Here is a 21,407-nt window from a genome sequence, read left to right as displayed (position 1 = left end):
GGTTTATCGGGTAACCGAAGTTTGACGGATTCCTTTTAGCAATCATATGGATGATCTCACACTTTTCGTTATTCAGAATCAGTTGCCAATTTTCGTACCAAACAGATATCTTTTGTAAATCCTGTTGCAGTTTGTTTTGATCTTTTGATGACTTTACTAGACGGTAAACGGTAGCATCATCTACAAACAATCTAAGACGGCTGCTCAGTTCGTCTCCCAAATCGTTCATGTGTAGAAGGAAGAAGAGACTGGTTATAACACTAACTTGGGGATCGCTAGAAATCGCTTCTGTTATACTCGATGACTTTCCGTCAGTCACTACGATCTGTTACGTCTCTGACAGGAAATCACGAATCTAGTCACAGAACTGGATAAGCACGCAATTTGATAACAAGCCGCTTGCGAGGTACAGTGTCAAAAGCCTTCTGGCAGTCTGGGACTACGAAATCAATTCGAAATTCCTTGTCAATAGCACTAAACACTTTGTGTGACTAAAGAGATACAAAACCGATGTTATCTAAATCTGTGTGTCAATAGACCGTTTCTTCTACGTAATTCATAACGGTCGAACACAATATATGTTCGGAAACCCTGCTGCATATCGACGTTAACGATGCGGGCCTGTAATTTAGTAGATTACTCCTACTACCTTCCTTGAATATTGGTGTGATCTGTGCAACGTTCCAGTCTTTGGGTACGGATCTTTCGTCGAGCGAACTGTTGTATATGATTGTTAAATACGGAGCTATTGCATCAGGATACTCTAGAAGGAACCTACCTGGTATGCAGTCTGGACCGGAAGATTTGCTTTTATGAAGTGATTTAAGTGTGAATTGCAGAGTGGTCATCAGATGTAGCTGCTTTCGCCGACGTGTGAGTTGATGTCACTTTTCTTGTGCCCTAGCCGACGGGGGTGCTGTATCTGAACGAGACGGATGGTATCAACGTGCTGGGTGAGATCATCGAGTCGTCCAGACACAGCGTGAACCCACTGTACTACGGCCAGCTGCACAACGATGCCCACGTGCTGCTCTCCAAGATCGTCGACCCCGACCAGCGCTACGGGGTGAGTCTGCACGTCCCGTCGCCACGGCTTCTGTTTTTACTTAGCTGTATTCTCGCTTCAGAGTACCATTTGTAACATATATGACTCTTTCACTTATCGGCGTATTCATTTCCTCTAGCTATCTTTGTAATGCAGGAGAACTGGTTTCCTTCCACTGTATTAAAATACAGTGGTGTTCAAAAAGAAAGCAACAAACGTACATTTTGCAAGATTGCGTTTATTTTGCCACAAAACGGTATAAACAGTTATTAGTAAAGTGGAAACAACGTAAATAATACAGAACTACTCTGTAGGAATCAGCATGGGTCTCGAAAAAGACGATCGTGTGAAACCCAGCTCGCGCTATTCGTCCACCAGACTCAGAGGGCCATAGACACGGGAATCCAGGTAGATGACGTGTTTCTTGACTTCCGCAGGGCGTTTGATACAGTTCACCACAGTCGTTTAATGAACAAAGTAAGAGCATATGGACTATCAGACCAATTGTGTGGATTGAAGAGTTCCTAGATGTCAGAACGCAGCATGTCATTCTCAATCGAGAAAAGTCTTCCGAAGTAAGAGTGATTTCAGGTGTGCCGCAGGAGAGTGTCGTAGGACCGTTGCTATTCACAATATATATAAATGACCTTGTGGATAACGTCGGAAGTTCACTGAGGCTTTTTGCTGATGATGCTGTAGTATATCGAGAGGTTGTAACAATGGAAAATTGTACTGAAATGCAGGAGGATCTGCTACGAATTGCAGGTGCAGGTGCAGGTGCAGGTGCAGGGAATGGCAATTGAATCTCAATGTAGAGAAGTCTAATGTGCTGCGATTACACAGAAAGAAAGCTACATTATCATTTAGCTACAATATAGCAGGTCAGCTACTGGAAGCAGTTAATTCCATAAATTATCTAGGAGTAGGCATTAGGAGTGATTTAAAATGGAATGACTATATAAAATTAATCATCGGTAAAGCAGATTCCAGACTGAGATTCACTGGAAGAATCCTAAGGAAATGCAATCCGAAAACAAAGGAAGTAGGTTACAGTACACTTGTTCGCCCACTACTTGAACACTGCTCACCGGTGTGGGATCCGTACCCAGATAGGGTTGATAGAAGAGATACAGAAGATCCAACGGAGAGCAGCAGTCTACGTTACAGGATCATTTAGTAATCGCGAGAGCGTTGCGGAGATGATAGATAAACTCCAGTGGAAGACTCTGCAGGAGAGACGCATAGTAGCACCGTACGTGGTTTTGTTGAAGTTTCAAGAACATACCTTCACCGAGGAGTAAAGCAGTTTATTGCTCCCTCCTACGTATATCTCGCGAAGAGACCATGAGGATAAAATCAGAGAGATTACAGACCACACAGAGGCATACCGAGAATCTTTCTTTCCACGAACAATACGAGACTGGAATAGAAGGGAGAACCGATAGAGTTACTCGAAGTGCCCTCCGCCACACACCGTCAGGTGGCTTGCGGAGTATGTGTTGTGACTTGGCAAGACAGCCAAGCCACTATGATTGGTAGCCGAAAGGCACGCTTTAAGCTCACGCAGGCTGGCGTGAGGTCTGGAACATTTAAGGAAGTTAGACTTTAGCAAAAAAGGTCGTAGCTGTTGGAATACTTAACTTTAATCCATAATTGTTGAACTTCGATCTGACGGTACATGCATCACAAGATAAATAGCAAATGATAATGGCGCCTTGCTAGGTCGTAGCAAATGACGTAGCTGAAGGCTATGCTAACTATCGTCTCGGCAAATGAGAGCGTAATTTGTCAGTGAACCATCTCTAGCAAAGTCGGCTGTACAACTGGGACGAGTGCTAGTGAGTCTCTCTAGACCTGCCGTGTGGCGGCGCTCGGTCTGCAATCACTGATAGTGGCGACACGCGGGTCCGACGTATACTAACGGACCGCGGCCGATTTAAAGGCTACCACCTAGCAAGTGTGGTGTCTGGCGGTGACACCACAGTATGGATGTAGATGTAGATGTAGATGAACTTAACAACTACAACATGTGTAACGGTAAACATTGTTCGTTTTTTCCAAATTAACGGATTTGCACACACATTTCGACAACTCGTTAATGTGCTCAGTATGGGGTGTGACCACCTATGGCACCAATACAGGCCTGACGACGAAGGGACGTGCTGTGAATAATGTCATCAGTCTCACGTTGAGGCAATAACGGCCATTCTTCCTGCAGAGCTGGACCCATTCTTTCGATGGTGAATGCTGTGATGCAAGCCGTCTCCCTAGGCCATCCCAGACATGCTCTACGGAATTCAAATTGGGAGAGTGAGGAGGCTACGAAATGCGTGCAGTATCTTCCGTTTCCAAGAAAACATCAACTATGACTGCTCTGTGAGATCGAGCATTATCGTGCATCAATACGAAATCTGGAACTACAGCATCTCGCAACAACCGCACATTACGACCCAATATTTCGTCACGCTACCTGACAGCAGTTAATCCTTGCCGACTCACCCGTACAATTTCATGAAGAGATGTTCGAGTGGTCAACATAATCCCTGCCCACACCATTAGGGAACCTCCTCGATATCGGTCTCTTTCCACAACGTTTGGCTCCCGAAATCGTGTTCCACGTTCACTCCAGATGCGAATCCATTGAGAACCACTCTCTAGACTAAATCGGGACTAATCTGTGAAAACAACATTGGCCCTCTGTTCGACCGCACTGGTGGCATGCTGATGACTTCGCTCTAGATGTTCCCTCCTGTGAAGACGCGTCAGAGGTAGACATACAGCAGCTGTCCGACAATAAAGGCCCCTCTGCTGAAACCTTCTCTGGTTTGCCTCGATACAACACGTCCAGTAGATGCTGTGAGGTCAGATGCCAGCTGCCGTGCAGTAGTAAGACCGTACCGTCATGCCCTTCTAGCCAAATAACGATGCTCTCTTCTGAAGTCACACGTGGTTGGCCATGCCCTGGTCTTCGGCACACAGTTTCGGTATGTATTCACTGTCGCCACATCCGACAAATAACAGAACAATTCACACCAAACCATCGGGCCATATCAGTTTGCGTCTGTCCTACTTCCTTTCTTTCTCTGTCCCTCCACCGCAGAGAGTCTGGCAGACATCTTCTCTGTGCTATACTGCAACATTAGTGACTGTGTACACAGGGATTGTGGATGAAGGGCTACCCGGCAAATACTACCTCGTTTCATAGGCGCCCTAACGTCACCGTTCCCATGGTTGCCCATGACCGAATTGCTTTCCTCCGTGCAGTCCGCCCCCGGTAGCTGAGTGGTCAGCGCGACAGGCTGTCAATCCTAAGGGCCCGGATTCGATTCCCGGCCGGGTCCGAGATTTTCTCCGCTCAGGGACTGGGTGTTGTGTTGTCCTAATCATCATCATTTCATCCTCATCGACGTGCAAGTCGCCGAAGTGGCGTCAAATCGAAAGACTTGCACCTGGCGAATGGTCTACCCGACGGGAGGTCCTCTTCACACGCCATTTTCTTCCTCCGTGCAAAACACGGTCGTACGGACATCTGGTTGACAATTTGTACTATTATATCGTGAATTTGACACAGGACGAAGAAACAGCGGCTTTTTGCTTTAATTTTTGACACCAGACTATACTACGGCTATCACACCTTTACTTAACTTAGATCGCTGTTTGCCTTGCTCGTTTTCATTCATTCTAATGACTAGTCCGCCTTCTAACAATGCTATACATAATAAAATTGTATTGAAATGGATGTTGACAAGATAAGATGCTGCACCAAGAAGAAATCTATAGATAAACTATGAAATTTGTCACATATTTACGAATTCCTAGCAGAGTTCAATGCACCGTTCTACCCGAAATCGGCAGATGTAAAAGAAATTGTTAGAGCTGCACAGGGCAGTATTACACTGAGATAACAAATGTCATGGGAATGCAGAACGCACATATACAGATGGCACTGGTATTACGTACACAAGCTTTAAAAAGATAGTGCACTAGCGCAGCTGTCATTCCTACTCAGATGACTGATGTGAATAGGTTTATGCACTGGTTATGGCCACAAGACGGGAATTAACAGACTGAATGCGGAGTGGTAGTTGGAGCTAGACACATTGGACATTCCATTTGGGAAACCGTTAGGAAATTCAATATTTCAGTATCCACAGTGCCAGAGCTATGTGGAGAATACCAAATGTCAGGCATTACCGACGGTCTTCACTTAAGTACCGACAGCAGCGGCTTTTTCGTAGAGTTGTCAGTGCTAATAGACAAGCAACACTGCGTGAAATAACCGCAGGAATCCATGTGGGACGTACGACGAACCTATCCGTTAGGACAGAGCGGCGAAACGTGGCGTTAATGGGCTATGGCAGCAGGTGGCCGACAAGAGTGCCTTCTCTAACAGCACATCGCCAGTGGTATTTTTGCTGAGCTCGTGACCATATCGGTTGGACCCTAGATGACGGGAAAACCGTTTTCTGATCAGATGAGTCCCGATTTCGGTTGATAAGATCTGATGGTAGGGTTCGAGTGTGGAGCAGACCACACGAAGCCATGGAGCCAAGTTGTGTCAACAACTCACTTTGCAAGCTCGTGGTGTCTCCATATTGGTGTGGGTTGTGTTTAAATGGAATTTAAAGGGTTATTTGGTCCAACTGAACCGATCGCTGATTGGAAATGGTTACGTTCGCCTACTTGGAGAAAATTTCCAGCCATTCACGGACTTCTTTTTCCCAAAAAACGGGAATTTTCTTATGGGTGACAATGTACCATGTCACCGGGCCACAATTGTCCGCGACTGGTTCCAAGAATATTATGGACACTTCGAGCGAATAATATGGACGCACAGATCGTCCGTCATGAATCCCATCAAACATTTATGGTGCATAATCGAGAGGTCAGTTCGTGCGCAAAGTGCTGCACCGGCTACACTTTCGCAATTACGGACAGCTATAGAGGCAGAATGGCTCACTACTATTGCAGGGGACTTCCAAAGATTTGTTGTGTCCACACCACGTTGAGTTCCTGCAGTACGCTGGGAAAAAGTAGGTCCGACACGATATAAAAAGGTATCCCACGACTTCTGTCACCACAGTGTTCTGTATTCTGTTCAAGATTTAAATCACTGTTCCGGTGACTCAAGTTAGAAGCACGTTAAGGCTGCTCGCGGATGGTTCTGCTGTCTGTAGGAACACAGATCTATATGATATCGATGCTTAATACAGCGACTGTACAGACATTCAGTACAAACAAATGGGGCACTGAGAACCATAAGGGACTAAAGCACACCGTCGTCGATTTTGAGACTGTAGCATGTATGCACGATCCTGACATCTGCTGATCTTGCAGTGAACCAGCTTCATCAGTGCGGCACCCATATACTGTACGTACGAACATTTGCGAAAAGCTGCCGCACCGATTTCTTTGATATTCTCTTCCATAAGGACCCAAAGCACAAATTATCATTCTTGTAGGTATGCTAATTAGCTACACTGTGAAGGAAAGTTACATGCTTTGGCTCTGTTGTGAATGTATTACATATCTAATGAGGATAACAATCATAATAAGCCTTAACTACATTATTAAACTGTAACGATCCGTGGTGGGTAATGACATCTACCTGTTACTAGAAAGCTCTGACGATATCCCTGAAGAAAATCCGAAATTTTGCTGGTGGAGTTTGGGTCACAATGCATTTGCGATTATGTTTATTATGGTTCATTGTATTAGCGGCGTTACTTGGTCATGTACCATTCTTTATGCACTAATATTTAATATACATGCTTATCTTTACCAATAAATACTGGTCATTGCAACTAACTGTGGTGTGTCGGTACTTTTTCTGCACTGTATAAAGGGTTTTTAATTCTGAAGGTGAGGGGACGGGGAAGGGGATGGCGCATAAAATTCCGGGAGTGAAACGAACAAAAGGCTACTTACAACTTGTATAGCAGCCAGACGGTAGTTATAAGAGTCGAGGGTCATGAAAGGAAAGCAATATTGGAACGGGGCTAGGTAATTCAGTTTGTACATTGAGCAAGCAATTGAGCAAAAAGGAGAAATTTCGAAAGATTAAAGTTCGGGGATAAAAATAAAAGCCTTAAGATTTGTGGATGACTTCGTAATTCTGTCAGAGACAGCAAATGACTTGAATGCGCTGTTAACTGAGTGAATAGAATCATTAAGAAAGATAATAGGATGAACACAACAAAAGTAAAACAAGAGTAATGGAATGTAGTAGAATTAAGTAAGCGATGTTACGAAAATTAGCTTAGGAAATGAGACGCGAAAAGTAGTAAATGAGTTTTAGTATTTAGGTATTTGCCGAAGTAGGCAAGCCGTAAAATGCTCTCTGTTAACAGCAAGAAAAGCATTTTTGTAAAAAAGGGATTTTTTAACATCTAATGCGAATGTGTCTGACGGGGTGCCTCAACCAGAAGTGAAACATTTACCATAAGCAGTTCAGATAAGAAGAGAATAGAAACTTTTAAACATATTGCTACAGAAAAATGCCTAAGATTCAATGGGTTGATAGAATAATCAATTGCCCGCATCTCGTGGTCGTGCGGTAGCGTTCTCGCTTCCCACGCCCGGGTTCCCGGGTTCGATTCCCGGCGGGGTCAGGGATTTTCTCTGCCTCGTCATGGCTGGGTGTTGTGTGCTGTCCTTAGGTTAGTTAGGTTTAAGTAGTTCTAAGTTCTAGGGGACTTATGACCACAGCAGTTGAGTCCCATAGTGCTCAGAGCCATTTGAACCATTTGATTTTTTGAATAATCAATGAGGAGGCACTGAACAGAAACGGGGAAAAGTAAATGAAGGGCACATCTTGACTAGAGGAACGATCGGCTGACAGGACCCATCTTGAGGTATCAAGGAATAGTTAACTTGGTAATGGAGGAAATGTGTGCGGGTAGAGGCAGAATGAAAAATTTGCTGAGAAAGACCTAGGCATGAACACTGTAAGGGAGTTCAAATGGACCTAGGTTGCAGCAGTTATACACAGATGAAGAAGTTTGAGGACGATAGAGTAGCAGGGAGCGCTACGTGAAACCAGTCTCCGGCCGAAGACCGCAAAAACAGCTACATACTTGTTACTGAACTGTACTTTTCTAAAAATCTGAAATTATGACTCAAATACGGTTGATCCTTATTCTGAGGAAAGAGTGCTATAAACGCCACTGTTGAGTTCGTGTGTTTACAAGTGGAGTAACTCCTGTCCTATCGACAGATGCCGCCCGGCGTGATGGAGCACTTCGAAACAGCCACCAGGGACCCCGCCTTCTTCCGGCTACACAAGCACATCGACAACCTGTTCTACGAGCACAAGAACCGCCTGCAGCCCTACAGGCGAGAAGAGGTAAGGCAGCCCCCACTTAGTCGCCAGCTCTCCTCCTTGGATGAAATGATTGCACGTCATTGCATATTCACTACACGGGTTGTTTGTAATGCTTTAAGTGATTGGATAAAATTTACAAAAGTGGTAATACGAGACGTTGATATTGAAGTTATTGGAGTATAACTTGATAACAATTGATTTCCTTCGTGTACCAAGTAAGTGTTTGTAAATTTGTACTGGATGGGCTTTGTAAACCTGGCACCCGTGATCCGAAGCATGCACTCCTGTTCCACAGCTGAGCCTGTAATTACAGTTTCTTCCTTGTTTATTTTGGATCTCCTTTCCTGTGTTTGTTTATTTAGCTACGTCATGTAAATTTCAAGCTTTAACTCTATCAATTCTCCAGCCACCCTCTGCGTAAAATTTATTCGTGTGGTCCACGACAGCATTTCGTACAGAGCAAAATATGAAAGATAACACTTGGCCACAACCTTCAGGACCTGCTGCACTCTTTGCTCTTTGCGTTTCAGCTGAACTTCCCAGGCGTCCAAGTGGAAGCGGTCAAAGTGGTGGGCACGTGCAAGGCCAGCGTCCCCAACCTGCTGGTCACCTACTTCGACGAGACTCACGTCGATCTCGGCAACGCTGTGGAGTCCGACTACAAGACGGAAGTCGACATCAAGGTGCGTAAACTGAGAAGAGCTGCTGCAGGTAGTTGCGCCTGTTTGCCCAACAACAGGCCTTCGATTTTCGGATTCTCTTAGACGATTGAAATGAAAGTGAGCTAAGTTTTCAACAGTGGAGTTATGCAAGCAGAAGAAGGCCCGAACACATGCAGTAACTTACGTACACTAGCTTGAAGCCGACTGATTTTTCTTTTTTTTTAGGGATTATCTAGCGCGTTAACGCAAACTATTCTACCCGTTTAGCTTCGACCATTCTGAATATGAATGATATGTACACTGTACTCGTGGATCACCAGAGTCCCATCATAGGCCACGGGTCTCCAACCTGCGGCCCGCATGCGGTCCAAGAAGGGAGCATTTATCAAACTGGCGGTATAAAAAGAAAAATCCCGTTTATATAAAGTTATGAAAGTAATGAAATCTTGTACATGGAAGTTCAAATTAATTCCATCTTGCTTCGTTTAGAGTATAGAGTCATAAATTAATAAATTCTAAATTACTTAAATGTATTTATTGTGTATCGGCATTTCCTTTAACGCGTTGCTAATTTCTCCTGCTGATGACACTTGGACAAAAGGATACGTGTCAGATGTGGCTGCAGTGCTCAATGCCAGTAAATGATCATTGTTGAACATCTCTTAAACTTAACCTGCAATTTCCCGCCCGGTTAGCCGTGCTGTCTAACCCACGGCATTCCGGATTTGGAAGGAACACCTGGTCCCCGGCACGAATCCGCCCGGCGGACTAGTGTCGAGGTTGGATGGTTTTTAGGCAGTTTTCCATCTGCCTCGGCGAATGTGGACCAGTTCCCCTTATTCCGCCTCAGCTATACTATGTCGGCGATTGCTGTGCAAACAAGTTCTCCACGTACGCGTACACCACCCCTTACTCTACCACGCAAACATAGGGGTTACACTCGTCTGGTGTGAGACGTTGCCTGGGGGGTCCACCGGGGGCCGAACCGCACAGTAACCCTGGGTTCGGTGTGGGGCGCCGGAGGGGTGAAGTGGACTGCGGTAGTCGTCGTGGGGTTGCGGACCACTGCGGCTGCGGCGGGGACAGAGCCTCTCCGTCGTTTCTAGGCCCTCGGTTAACATACAATACAATACAATAACCTGCAATTTCAATTACAGCGCCTCAGAAATGTTTTGGAGTACTTGGAGAAACAAATCTCGTGTGGTATTTTAAACCGATAAGATTATAGGCAATTCTCGAGGCCAGGAAACATTACGTTACACGTGTAAAGCTGTTGTATACACGCACTGTCATCGTATGTTTGACTTAGGGCTGACTGGTTTATGTACCATTTTCTTAATCGTAAGAAGGTTCTGTCAATTCTTGTTCCACCACCTTGTTCTGGCTATTTCAGTTTTTATGGCTTTCATTAATGCTGTAGATGTGGGCTCAATGTTACATTTTGCCCCATTATTTAATGACCATTTCAGTACCAAGTTCCGAAAATACTCCTGCTGGACATATTAAAAAAGTATTCTAGACATCCTCGAAGGAAGCAAATCCATCACTTCCCAGTTTCTGGACTTCATGAAACACGTGGAATTTGCATCGAAAGCTAATGAGACATATCGGTGCACTTTACACCTGAGCTTCATCCAAACAAGTTCCTCAGTACTATGAGTAAGAGCGTATGAAAGCTGTAAGTATGATTTTATGTGTGTACTGTTCTAGTAGTAATACATATAAGCAGACGTGCTTAGTTCAGTTTCATTTCGCTCACTTCTGCAGTGCTTCAACTTAGTATAAACAGTTCAACAGAGTGGATGGCACCTTGAACGGAGGCCCTACAGATTTCTTTCTCATAGCAGCATCCTCCTGCCCACTATACGTCCTTAAAAATCACCTGTTTGTCCGCTTCAGAAGGATTTTCCTTCTCCATTATGCAACTCAACCTACGCCTCTAAGCGGAGTAGCAGCTATCATCCTAGTCATGTAACCCTTTTGGATTGCAGGCTGTGGTGAACCGCCTGAACCACGAACCGTTCCGCTACGTCATCACCGTGAGGTCAGAGCGCGAGGTGAATGGTCTGGTGCGCATCTTCCTGGCGCCTAAGCTCAACTGGTTCGGCCAACAGGTGCCACTCAAAGACCTCCGCTGGAGCACCATCGAGCTCGACAAGTTCCCCGTCAAGTGTGAGTATCTGCTCTGCCTGCCTGCATAGTTACACAGTGGAGTAATTAGTTCAGAACAACCGCGGCGCGTGCCATTGGCCGTTTCCGTCATTAGCGCAGTTTTGTAATACGCGAAAAAAATTTCTTGAAATTTCTCTATTTGTCTGCAGGTTGTTCTATACGTTTGACGCAAATGGTTAGTCATCAAGACTAATTGTTACTAAGTTAACACATTTTCAAGATGATGCACGTGGCAGATTTTGGTTTTTACAGTGGGTTATAACAGTCCACTCGTATTAAATTTCTGAGTACGAATAAAACTGATTTGACATATGATAAATTATGCTCTTTACATGACTCTATCTGTCGTCAGTTTTTAATATAGGTAGAGTTTTATTCTTGGAATTTCAGTATTTGAGTACATACTGTTTGATAAATAACCTGTTGATGTTACTCAAATGGTTAGTCATCAAGATAGATTTTTACTGTTTCAACATACTTTGGAGATAAGTACAATTTGTTGATCTAATTACCATTGATTCAGCAATTCCAGTAACCTACGTCTTCACACTTCGTGCTTTTACTGTACGTTAACAGGATAATTTATATTGTGAATGTTTTCTACCTCGTTAGAAAGTTATACAGCGCTGGAAAAGCTTATGGATCGGATATGTAATAACTTGGATGAACCACATAATTACAAGCTCTCACCTTATCCTGTCACTAACATTAAGTGCATGACTGTTGTTGCACCATTTTTATGTTGGGTCTCGTTTTTGTTTTATTCTGTACTATAATTTGTAGAATACCAAAATTTATACAGTGTTACGTTTCCAGTCTTTAAATAGTGATCTGGCCACCTTAGACCTTGATGTATGCTTTCCATTATGCCTTTTTCTGTGTGTCAGAATGACATGATTGTTATATAAAAAATAGTGTGCTACATGACGATAGTGGAGATAAGATTTAGCTTTCATTACGTTATTTGTTAGATTTTGTAACTGATTAATGTACGTATCGATATGTCTTCATAGGTATATCTTCAACATAACGAAATCTTTGGGCCGTGATACCAAGTCACTTTGTCTTTGTTGTTATCATCTCATATGACTAGGACGTTTGCCGCACTTGTAAACGCTAAGAATGAGTTTTTCATTTCTTGTTTTACGTAGATTAAAATATTGTGTGTTTTTTGTTTCAGTATTCATGACAAATGAAATGTTTTAAGTGATTTTCGAAAGTATATTATTATGTGATTTCTAGGCACCAATTTGCGTTGTCTTAATGTGGTTCCATAAATTGCAATGTTCTGTTGTTAGGTACCAGATGATGGCTTACGCCCGAAACCGGCATTCCTAACAAAATCCAGTTAATGCAGTTCAGTATCATGAAAAAAGAGGAACGGCAAAAAAAGGGAAGTTATAGAGAGTGAACTATGAGGGAAAAGTAGAAGAAGAAGGGAAAAGAAAGGATTGGAGGAAACTAAAAAGGGGGATGAGTAGGTAAACACAGAGCTATTTACAGGAACATCCGAAATTTAAGAAGATAACTCTATGATAACTAAAGGACCTACAGAAAAATGATATATTTCAGTAGGTAGAGCATCTCACCAAATATCGATTCGTAATACGACAACGACGTAGCTGCACTAGGGCGCAGCCAAATCATCTGCTACATAATTGTCGCATCAAATTATTTCACGCTTACAGAGAGGTAACTCAGTTAATACATTTCCAAAGCAGACTGTTGCGCCTTCTCGAGCAATTCGCATCAGCTACTTCAAAGAACTGAACGCACGTGTTGGCGTTTGCCGTGTCACAAACGGTACTGAGGACATGTAACGTCAGTAGAATACTTGTAAGTATTCTCTATCCATGAAATGTGCCTGTCTTTTGTACGTCTTGTACTTTACACATAATCTTCTTCTGAAACACTGGAGGTACTTAACGAATAATCCCGTAGAAGGATTTAATGACGAGATTCGGACTGGACTGTGATGAGCAACAGATCTATGGTAAATCCACTTGGCACACAGAACTTCATTTCTTATTATTGGCTACTGGATACAACTATTTTCATTATTCGAAGTAAGCGATCACAGCAGAACAGAAAAGAGTGTATTTCGCGTGTATTGTTTCATGCTAAGACAATAGTCTAAGATAACAATCGTGACACTCTCTCTTGTTTTTGTTACCACACTGATAGCAGCGCCTCAAGCGGCCAGCAATCAACACTTTTGAATAAGACATCGGATAAGTGTAAATACTAACATTGATATTGATTTGTAATATAGTTTTTACAATTGGGAGTGTATGTAGTGGCGTAACAATCGACAGTAACTAAAGAATGACACAACATTTGTCATTATTTAGGTGCCTATGGACCCTGAGAGATACAAAGCACTTCATTACAAGACAGTTGAATACTATTCTCTTGTAACTTAGACACATTTACTAAATTACGTCGTTAACAAAAAATTGATCGTATACACCAGAAGACTTGACCTTCTGCTGAAAGACGTCGTATATCTACCCAAAAAAGCAGAGTTTTGTTCCCTACACTTTCAGCCAAATCACTGAACGTGGAAAGTATGAAACCTATGTGGAATGTAATATCTACGTTATTTAACGTATCAAATAATCCACTACAACTGTAGCTTAAGGGAAAACCAGAGAGCTGTGATAATATATCGTCAAAATCAGTATAACTGCTTCCCAAGGAAACCTATTGCACAGTTGTTGCTGAATCTGAGACACAAACGGAACAAAATCTTAAATACATTTACAAAAATATGCCTGTATTAGAAAGTCGAGTGAAGCGTGAGAATGTCCGAATCACTGGATTCCACAAAAAAATTTTAAGTGTCAAAGAAAGTGACTATGATAGCAAGAACAGGCACCATAAATATACGTTTCTCATGCATGAAATATGTTTATAGCCTCTTGCTTTCAGCGGAATAAGCTACAAATATACACACATTCGACAGTATTTCCTCATGAATAGGTTCTAGCTCGTGTCACTGAATCAGTGTGACTTGGCTGTTTGTACGTGTACTGAAGCTACTTCATGTCTCTTGGTTATTTAGTTACCCACGAGCGCAAAAATATAACAACTATTTCGTTACTTAAATAGAAAATAATTGCAAGCAAATATTGTCCTTACGACGCATGTGACTTCTTTCTCACCGTTTGGAGCGCTAGTGTCGCTCCAGCAGTCAAACCGTAACAATTTTCGAACCAGACAGTGTCGTGACTGTATTGCACTGTGCTAAGACTTCGCATTGAGCGCCAATTAATCACTGAAAAAGGAATTGCGTTACTGTCGCAAGCAATACGACTTGAGACAGTGTACTGTTCCATGTTGTGAACCTGCATTATGAAGAAAGAGTTATTAAGATGACTGCCTTTTGCTTAACTATAACCAATAATTTGAACAACGAATCATTACATATCACTAATAACTTGCAATTTTCGAAGGTTTGGTTAGTTTGGATTTTGAAATTGAAATCTTGCTGACTTCTTGTTGAAACAGACAACCAAAGAGTCTCCGACTTAAAATTACTCTTACCTAAAATATTCAACAACTAACTGAAGCGCGTAAATTGCGATTTTGCTTTATTGGTGCGTTCAAATATAACAAACTAACAAGGAGCGGTAGGTTACGGTGAGTAGTAATCAAGAAATGGTGGGAGGTCGGCAGGGGATTGTGCGTGAGGGGGCGGCTGGGGGCGGTAGCGGACGGCCGGCAACTTTAAGTCTGCCGCAGGCTCCAACTACTTTAGTCACGCCTGTGCATTTGTATAATTAAACCCAGTGGCATCTTCGCGCCATGGAAGCCTTACTTGAGCTTTCAGAGAGACCACAAAGCGTTAAAATTCCAAATTCGCATTTGGAACGATAGCAATTCGAATCCTCAACCTACTTTCGGACGACAGTACTCCATGGATATCACAGTTGAACAAATGGTTTTTAATGACTGGAACATTATAATGGAAGGGAGAATATTTCAGTACTTTCAAAACTGACGAAAACAAAAGGGTGTCACTCAACACACCGTGGTACACTGCGAGAAAACTTCATTTATAGAAAATGATAGGAAAGGAAGGGTAGATAGTCGTTGGTAAAGATACAACTATTACAGGCGACGGCGATATTCTCCCGAAAGTAGGTACAACTGAAAGATACGAAAGAAGAGAAAGAATCGGGTGAGTTTGAAACCAAGGGCTTACGATCTTCCGTTGTGTTCACTGTGGTTACTTTCTGGAACATAATAAAAGGGAAAAACATTTTTTGCCATTTCTTTCACTAATTACTTACTTTTGCGACCTCGGTTTCGAGTTGTCTCACAGTTGTCTAGCATCAGTGGCAAATATGTTATTCTGTATACCAGCATAAACATGTTGTTGTTGTTGTTGTTGTTGTGGTCTTTAGTCCAGAGACTGGTTTGATGCACCTCTCCATGCTACACTATCCTGTGCCAGTTTCTTCATCTCCGAGTACCTACTGCAACCTACATCCTTCTGAATCTGCTTGGTGTATTCATCTCTTGGTCTCCCTCTACGATTTTTACCCTCCACGCTGCCCTCCAATACTAAATTGGTGATCCGTTGATGCCTCAGATTATGTCCTAACAACCTATTCCTTCTTCTAGTCAAGGTATGCCACAAATTTCCCTTCTCCCTAATTCTATTCGATACCGCCTCATTAGTTATGTGATCTACCCATCTAACCTTCAGCATTCTTCTGTAGCACCACATTTCGAAAGCTTCTATTCTCTTCTGGTCCAAACTATTTATTGTCCACGTTTCACTTCCGTACAACATAGACAAAGCAAATAATTTAAAAATATCCAAGAAATTAACTGTTGATACGAAACATACAAATAATTAAGTCCTAATTAAAACAGATTACTGGAAAATGCATTGGTAGTGGCGCTGAAAAGACAACATGTGGATTGGCTAATAGGTGGGGTTTGGCAGAATTAGGGAATGGAGACTAACTATAGTCTGTATGATCACCTAGTACCTGTTCTGGATTGTCCTAGTGATGCCTCTTGATCTTCAGTATTTGAAGCAGAGAGGGTTTTTGTCAGTTGTATTTGAAACGGAAATTATGACGCAGTGTTCTACTTGATCTACCTTTGTGTACTGCCACACAAATGGTTCATCAAAACTACCATTTTAAAGCGGGCTTTTAAATGATATTGCGAACAATCGTGTTCATGAAAATATTGATTCTGTACTAAATGTTCATCTTTACTTCAATATTTTCAACATTTACATATACCCTCTCCAGTAACCTACGCAATTCACTTGTCTGTAATGTACTCGGGGACAATGGAAACCTTTTGTCTCGCTGGCAGCTCATGGCACTGCGGTACTTCACCTCGCTAGCAGTACTCTTTGTCTATAATGTACTCGCGGACGATGGAAACCTTTCGTCTTGCTGGCAGCTCGTGACACTGCAGTGCTTCACCTCGCTTGCAGTACTCTTTGTCTGTAAATTCAGTCAAGGCATTTATATCCTTCTTCTCTTCTTTCTGCTAGTTTTCTCCAACTTGCAGTGTCTCTCGTATCCAATTTTCCATCTTCTTCCATCCTGCCAGTCCTTTTCTTGCATGACCTTGTCCTGCATCGCACACCTCACTTCATCGTTCCAATGCAGAAAGTATCTTACCCTTTACTGTGTCGTGTAGGTCTCCAGTGCCATATTTTAGAGGACCATCTTTCCTCTGGCTTTCTTCTAAGATGTACATACCAAGTCAGCCATTATTTTCAATTGGGTCTACAATAACTCTTGTAATTCCCATTTATTCTCGTAGCACTTCATTTCTTATTTTGTCTCTGCTTGTTACCTCACAACTTTGACTCCAAAACGCCATTTCTGTTGCCTTTAATTTCTACTCATTGACCCTGGAGACTTCCCACAGTTCAGCACCATACAGAGCAGTGCTGTCAACTATAGTTTCGTCTATACTCCTTCTCAAATTTTTTGGCTTTATTTTATTTCAAATAATGGAGTGTAACTGCTTGAGTGCCACCTGTTCAATCCCTATTCTGTACTTGATTTCCTCGTTGTTTCCACTTCTAGCCAAAATGATTGTCCCTAAATATTTATATGAACGGCTACACTTCACTATAGATCCATCATCCATTACAAGATCCCTTCCTATACCTCCGACAGCCAAGTATTCAGTCTTTGTACAATTAATTTTCATGCCCCACTGTTCACAGTCTTCTTTTAGCTTGCTCACCATATTAGAGATGCTTAAGATACATCACAAGCTCAAATGATAGAGAAAACGTGTCCGTTCAGTTGTCGTATCAGTCTAGTCAGGAGAAACGATGTCGTAGGCCAGTCGGGGAGAGATATCCCGCAGACAAGCCCACCAGACAGCGGAAATGAAGTGTGGAACGCAGTGGAAGTGTGATGTATGTGTGTGTGTGATGTTGCAGTGAGGGTGGGCGAGAACGTGGTGGTCCGCAGCTCTGAAGACTCCTCGGTGACCATCCCAGAGCCCCGCAGCTTCCCAGACCTCGTCAAGGACGTGCAAGCCGCCATGCGAGGAGAGCAGGAGTTCGTCCTCGACAAGGTCAGTCCGGCTAGAGAACCTAACTGACCCACAAGTCTCCGACGCTTTCCGCCAAAAAAGCCTAGTGTAAGTTTAGACGACAATGCTTGCCGGCACTACCAGCTATGAACTTGTAATTTAATTTCTGTTACACCTACTACATTTCATCCGGCATCCAAATTAAACACGTAAAAGCTATCAAAAGGATGATTTTCATTCATACAGATATGTGATTGTACAGTCCAGTAACGTCATTGAGACTGTTACATACAGTTTATTACTAGTTATCTGTGTAGCTTCTTCAGAGACAAAGCGATATAATTCATGGATTGCGCGTTACATAAAAGAAATTTTGTACCTATAATCGACTAGTTCATAATAATCGTGTGGTAAGTTGTGAACAGAGCGATTATGTTGGTTACCTGGCATGTTGTTTCTAGAGTCGTATCCTACAGCTATCCTTCACTGGCTGGATCCTCAGATTTTGAAAGGTTTCTCATTACAGCTATTCGGCCACCTAAATAAATGTGAGAGTATTGAGTTCATTTTCATCAGGGTTTCCGCAAATTTTCTGGCCCCAGTTGTAAATGTCTTCGTAATAACTTAACGAGGGCGCCCATAAATACGTCAGTTAGAAGATGGCTTTAGTACCAATAATACCTTATGTTACCACTTATCTCCGCAGGATTCCAACATTTTCCTTCATTTGATTTACCTATTGAAAAGTGGTGTTCAGTCCCTTATCTCGCAGGGTCTCCGTTTTTCTTATATTTATTAAAAGTTAACAAAACCACCACTGACCTGCATTTAGCTAAGAACACAGTTATCTGGGAGAACGTGAAACTGTTTGCCTACAGTAACAACCAGTCTCTGTTACAGTTCTTCTGTATTACTACTCGAGACAAGGCGACAAAAAAGACTGTAAACCGTTGTATATATATGAGAGTCACTCCAGAAGAAATGCACACTATTTTTGTAAAAATTGAGTTTTTATTCTGCATGTGTGAAAGTTTTACAGTGTGTAGATACATCCTTCCCGCTTGTTTTCAAACTTAGTTTAACCTGTTCCCGTGAGTGGCGCCGTCACAGCATGTCCTCAAGATGGCTGCTGCACTTTACGTTCGTCAGAAACAACGTGCTGTCATAGAATTCCTGTGCTGTGACGAGACAGGGGGGAAACATCAACAAGAGGTTGAAAAAGGTGTATGGAGATGCTGCTGTCGATCGCAGTACAGTTAGTCTGTGGGCAAGCAGGTTACGTGATGAAAGCGGGCACGGCAGTATTGAGGATTGTCCTCGCAGCGGCAGGCCTCGTACTGCACACACTCCTGACAATGTGTAGAGAGTTAACGAATTGGTGACTGCTGATAGACGCACCACAGTGAACGAATTGACACGGTACGTTGGGATAGGAGAAGGAAGTGTTTGCAGAATACGGAAAGTGTTGGCGTTAAAAAAGGTTTGTGCCAGGTGGGTTCCCAGGATGTTGACAGTGGCTCACAAAGAAACAAGACAAACAGTATGCAGCGAACTTTTGGAACAGTACGAGAATGGTGGAGATTAATTTCTTGGAAGAATTGTGACAGGTGATGAAACATGGCTCCATCATTTTTCACCAGAGACGAAGAGGCAATAAATAGAGTAGCATCATGCAAATTCACTCAAGAAAAAACATTCAAAACCACGCCTTCTGCTGGAAAACTTATGGCTACCGTGTTTTTCGATTCCGAAGGACTCTTGCTTGTGGACATCATGCCAAGTGGAACCACCATAAATTCTGATGCATATGTGACGACACTGAAGAAACTTCAAGCTCGACTGAGTCGTGTTCAACCACATCGGCAAAAGCAGGATGTTTTGCTGTTGCACGACAATGCACGGCCACATATCAGTCAAAAAACCGTGGAAGCGATCACAGAACTCGGATGGACAACACTGAAATACCTGCCATACAGTCCTGACCTGGCTCCATGTGACTATCATCTCTTTGGGAAACTGAAAGACTCTCTTCGTGGAACAAGGTTTGAAGATGATGACTCCCTTGTGCATGTTGCCAAACAGTGGCTCCAACAAGTTGGTCTAGAATTTTGCCGTGCGGGTATTCACGCACTGGTTCGAAGATGGCGTAAGACAGTTGAGAGGGATGGAAATCATGTGGAGATATGAAAATATTGTTCCTAAAAGATGTATCTACATACTGTAAAACTTTCAAACATGTAGAATAAAAGATGGATTAAAAACATAGTGTGCATTTCTTTTGGAATGACCCTCGCACTATGATTGCGTGGTGTCCATACATTCGGACATGGACAGCACGTGGACACGGACGGGGCCTTAGGATAGGTGGCTCTAGCTGGGAATGTAGGTCGGCCGAGGGGCGTACCAAGGTGGTCTGCACAATGGAGAGAATGACTGTGTCTGGATGACGCAGTGGTTAACACACCTTCAAGGAGATCCCGGGTTCGAATCACAGTCCGGCATATATGTTTCGACGCTGACTCCGCGTAAAGGCCCGATGCGGCTGACATCATGAATTCCCTTGTGACACTAATAAATCTAATGTTAATAGTCAAGATCTTCGTTCTGTGATTAAAACACTAATTATGCGCACATATGCGTGAAATACAATTGCTTCGCTTCTCTGTACTACCTAAAATACGAGAGAGGTTCTTTTTTTCTATCCATGTACTTCGCGCATCTTATTACAGAAATTACTGGTATTTCCTAATACCTCATCATCTCAGCGTTTCAACTGTTGTTCTTGCTTTTCGTCTGAGCTTTTCCTTGTCGTATATGAGTTTGTGCTGTTTCTCTAACGCCCTCAGGGTCAGTATGGCGCAAAAGCATAACCTTCCTCCTTCCTTTTGCTTCAGTAATTCCTATTACTCTGCTTTCTCAGCGAAATTTTCCATTGACGATTTGTTAATTCCAATGAACAAGCTTCCTAATTTGATCGGAAATGAACTGCCCCTTGTCGCCAATCAGATGAGTAAATAACACAAACTCGTTATTCTGTTGCAGTACCACCGCCACTGTGGGTTCCCACACCGCCTGTTGCTGCCCAAGGGTAAGCAGGAGGGCATGCCCTACCTGCTTTACGTCACCGTCACCGACTACCAGAATGACGTGGTGAGTATACATCATAATTAGTCCAACACACATAGAAAAGCAAGGCAGACACGTATATTAGATACTAGTTACAGATCGACAGATTCATTTGTTGAGAAGTCAGAGATGGAACCAATAAAGGGTAAACCGGAATACTGAAAGATCAGGGATCTTGTAGCAGCTGATGGGCCACACCTCGTAAATGGAGCTGTCATGTGTTCGCTCGTAGTGGAGGGTTACCTTGCCACTAGTAAGTAGTCTAAACGTACAGTACAAAAAACTGCGCATAAAAATGAGAGAAAAGCAATCTACAAGGTTGATACGAAAAGGAATTTTTGTCACGGATGGTTGGGGGAGGAGGAGAGGCAGGGAGAGGGGAGGTTCCGAAAACTTGGGATTACTTGACGAGGACTCAGTACGACAGTTCCTGTTCGCGTAGCACAAATACTATGACGTGAGATAAAATATCCGTGTTGATATTTTCACTGTTTATTATCGCAGTGCCTTAAACCATAGAGGGAGCGACCTACAATAATAAGGACTGTAT

General features: G+C 42.9%; 1 protein-coding gene across 1 annotated transcript in view; it reads left to right on the top strand.

Moving 5' to 3' along the window:
• Nucleotides 1–21,407, top strand: part of LOC126144128 (hemocyanin-like) — a 51,881-nt gene that overhangs the window by 25,108 nt on the left and 5,366 nt on the right. Inside the window, exons 7-12 of the mRNA XM_049915472.1 lie at nucleotides 905–1,066; nucleotides 8,262–8,390; nucleotides 8,900–9,052; nucleotides 11,023–11,203; nucleotides 17,637–17,773; nucleotides 20,774–20,881. Of these exons, the coding sequence (XP_049771429.1) occupies nucleotides 905–1,066; nucleotides 8,262–8,390; nucleotides 8,900–9,052; nucleotides 11,023–11,203; nucleotides 17,637–17,773; nucleotides 20,774–20,881 (870 nt within the window). The remainder of the gene's footprint in view (nucleotides 1–904; nucleotides 1,067–8,261; nucleotides 8,391–8,899; nucleotides 9,053–11,022; nucleotides 11,204–17,636; nucleotides 17,774–20,773; nucleotides 20,882–21,407) is intronic.

This window comes from Schistocerca cancellata, chromosome 2 (assembly GCF_023864275.1).
Source record: "Schistocerca cancellata isolate TAMUIC-IGC-003103 chromosome 2, iqSchCanc2.1, whole genome shotgun sequence".
Lineage (NCBI taxonomy): Eukaryota > Metazoa > Arthropoda > Insecta > Orthoptera > Acrididae > Schistocerca > Schistocerca cancellata.
The sequence above is the reverse complement of the archived record's forward strand: the minus strand, read 5'-3'. Positions and strand labels throughout refer to the sequence as shown.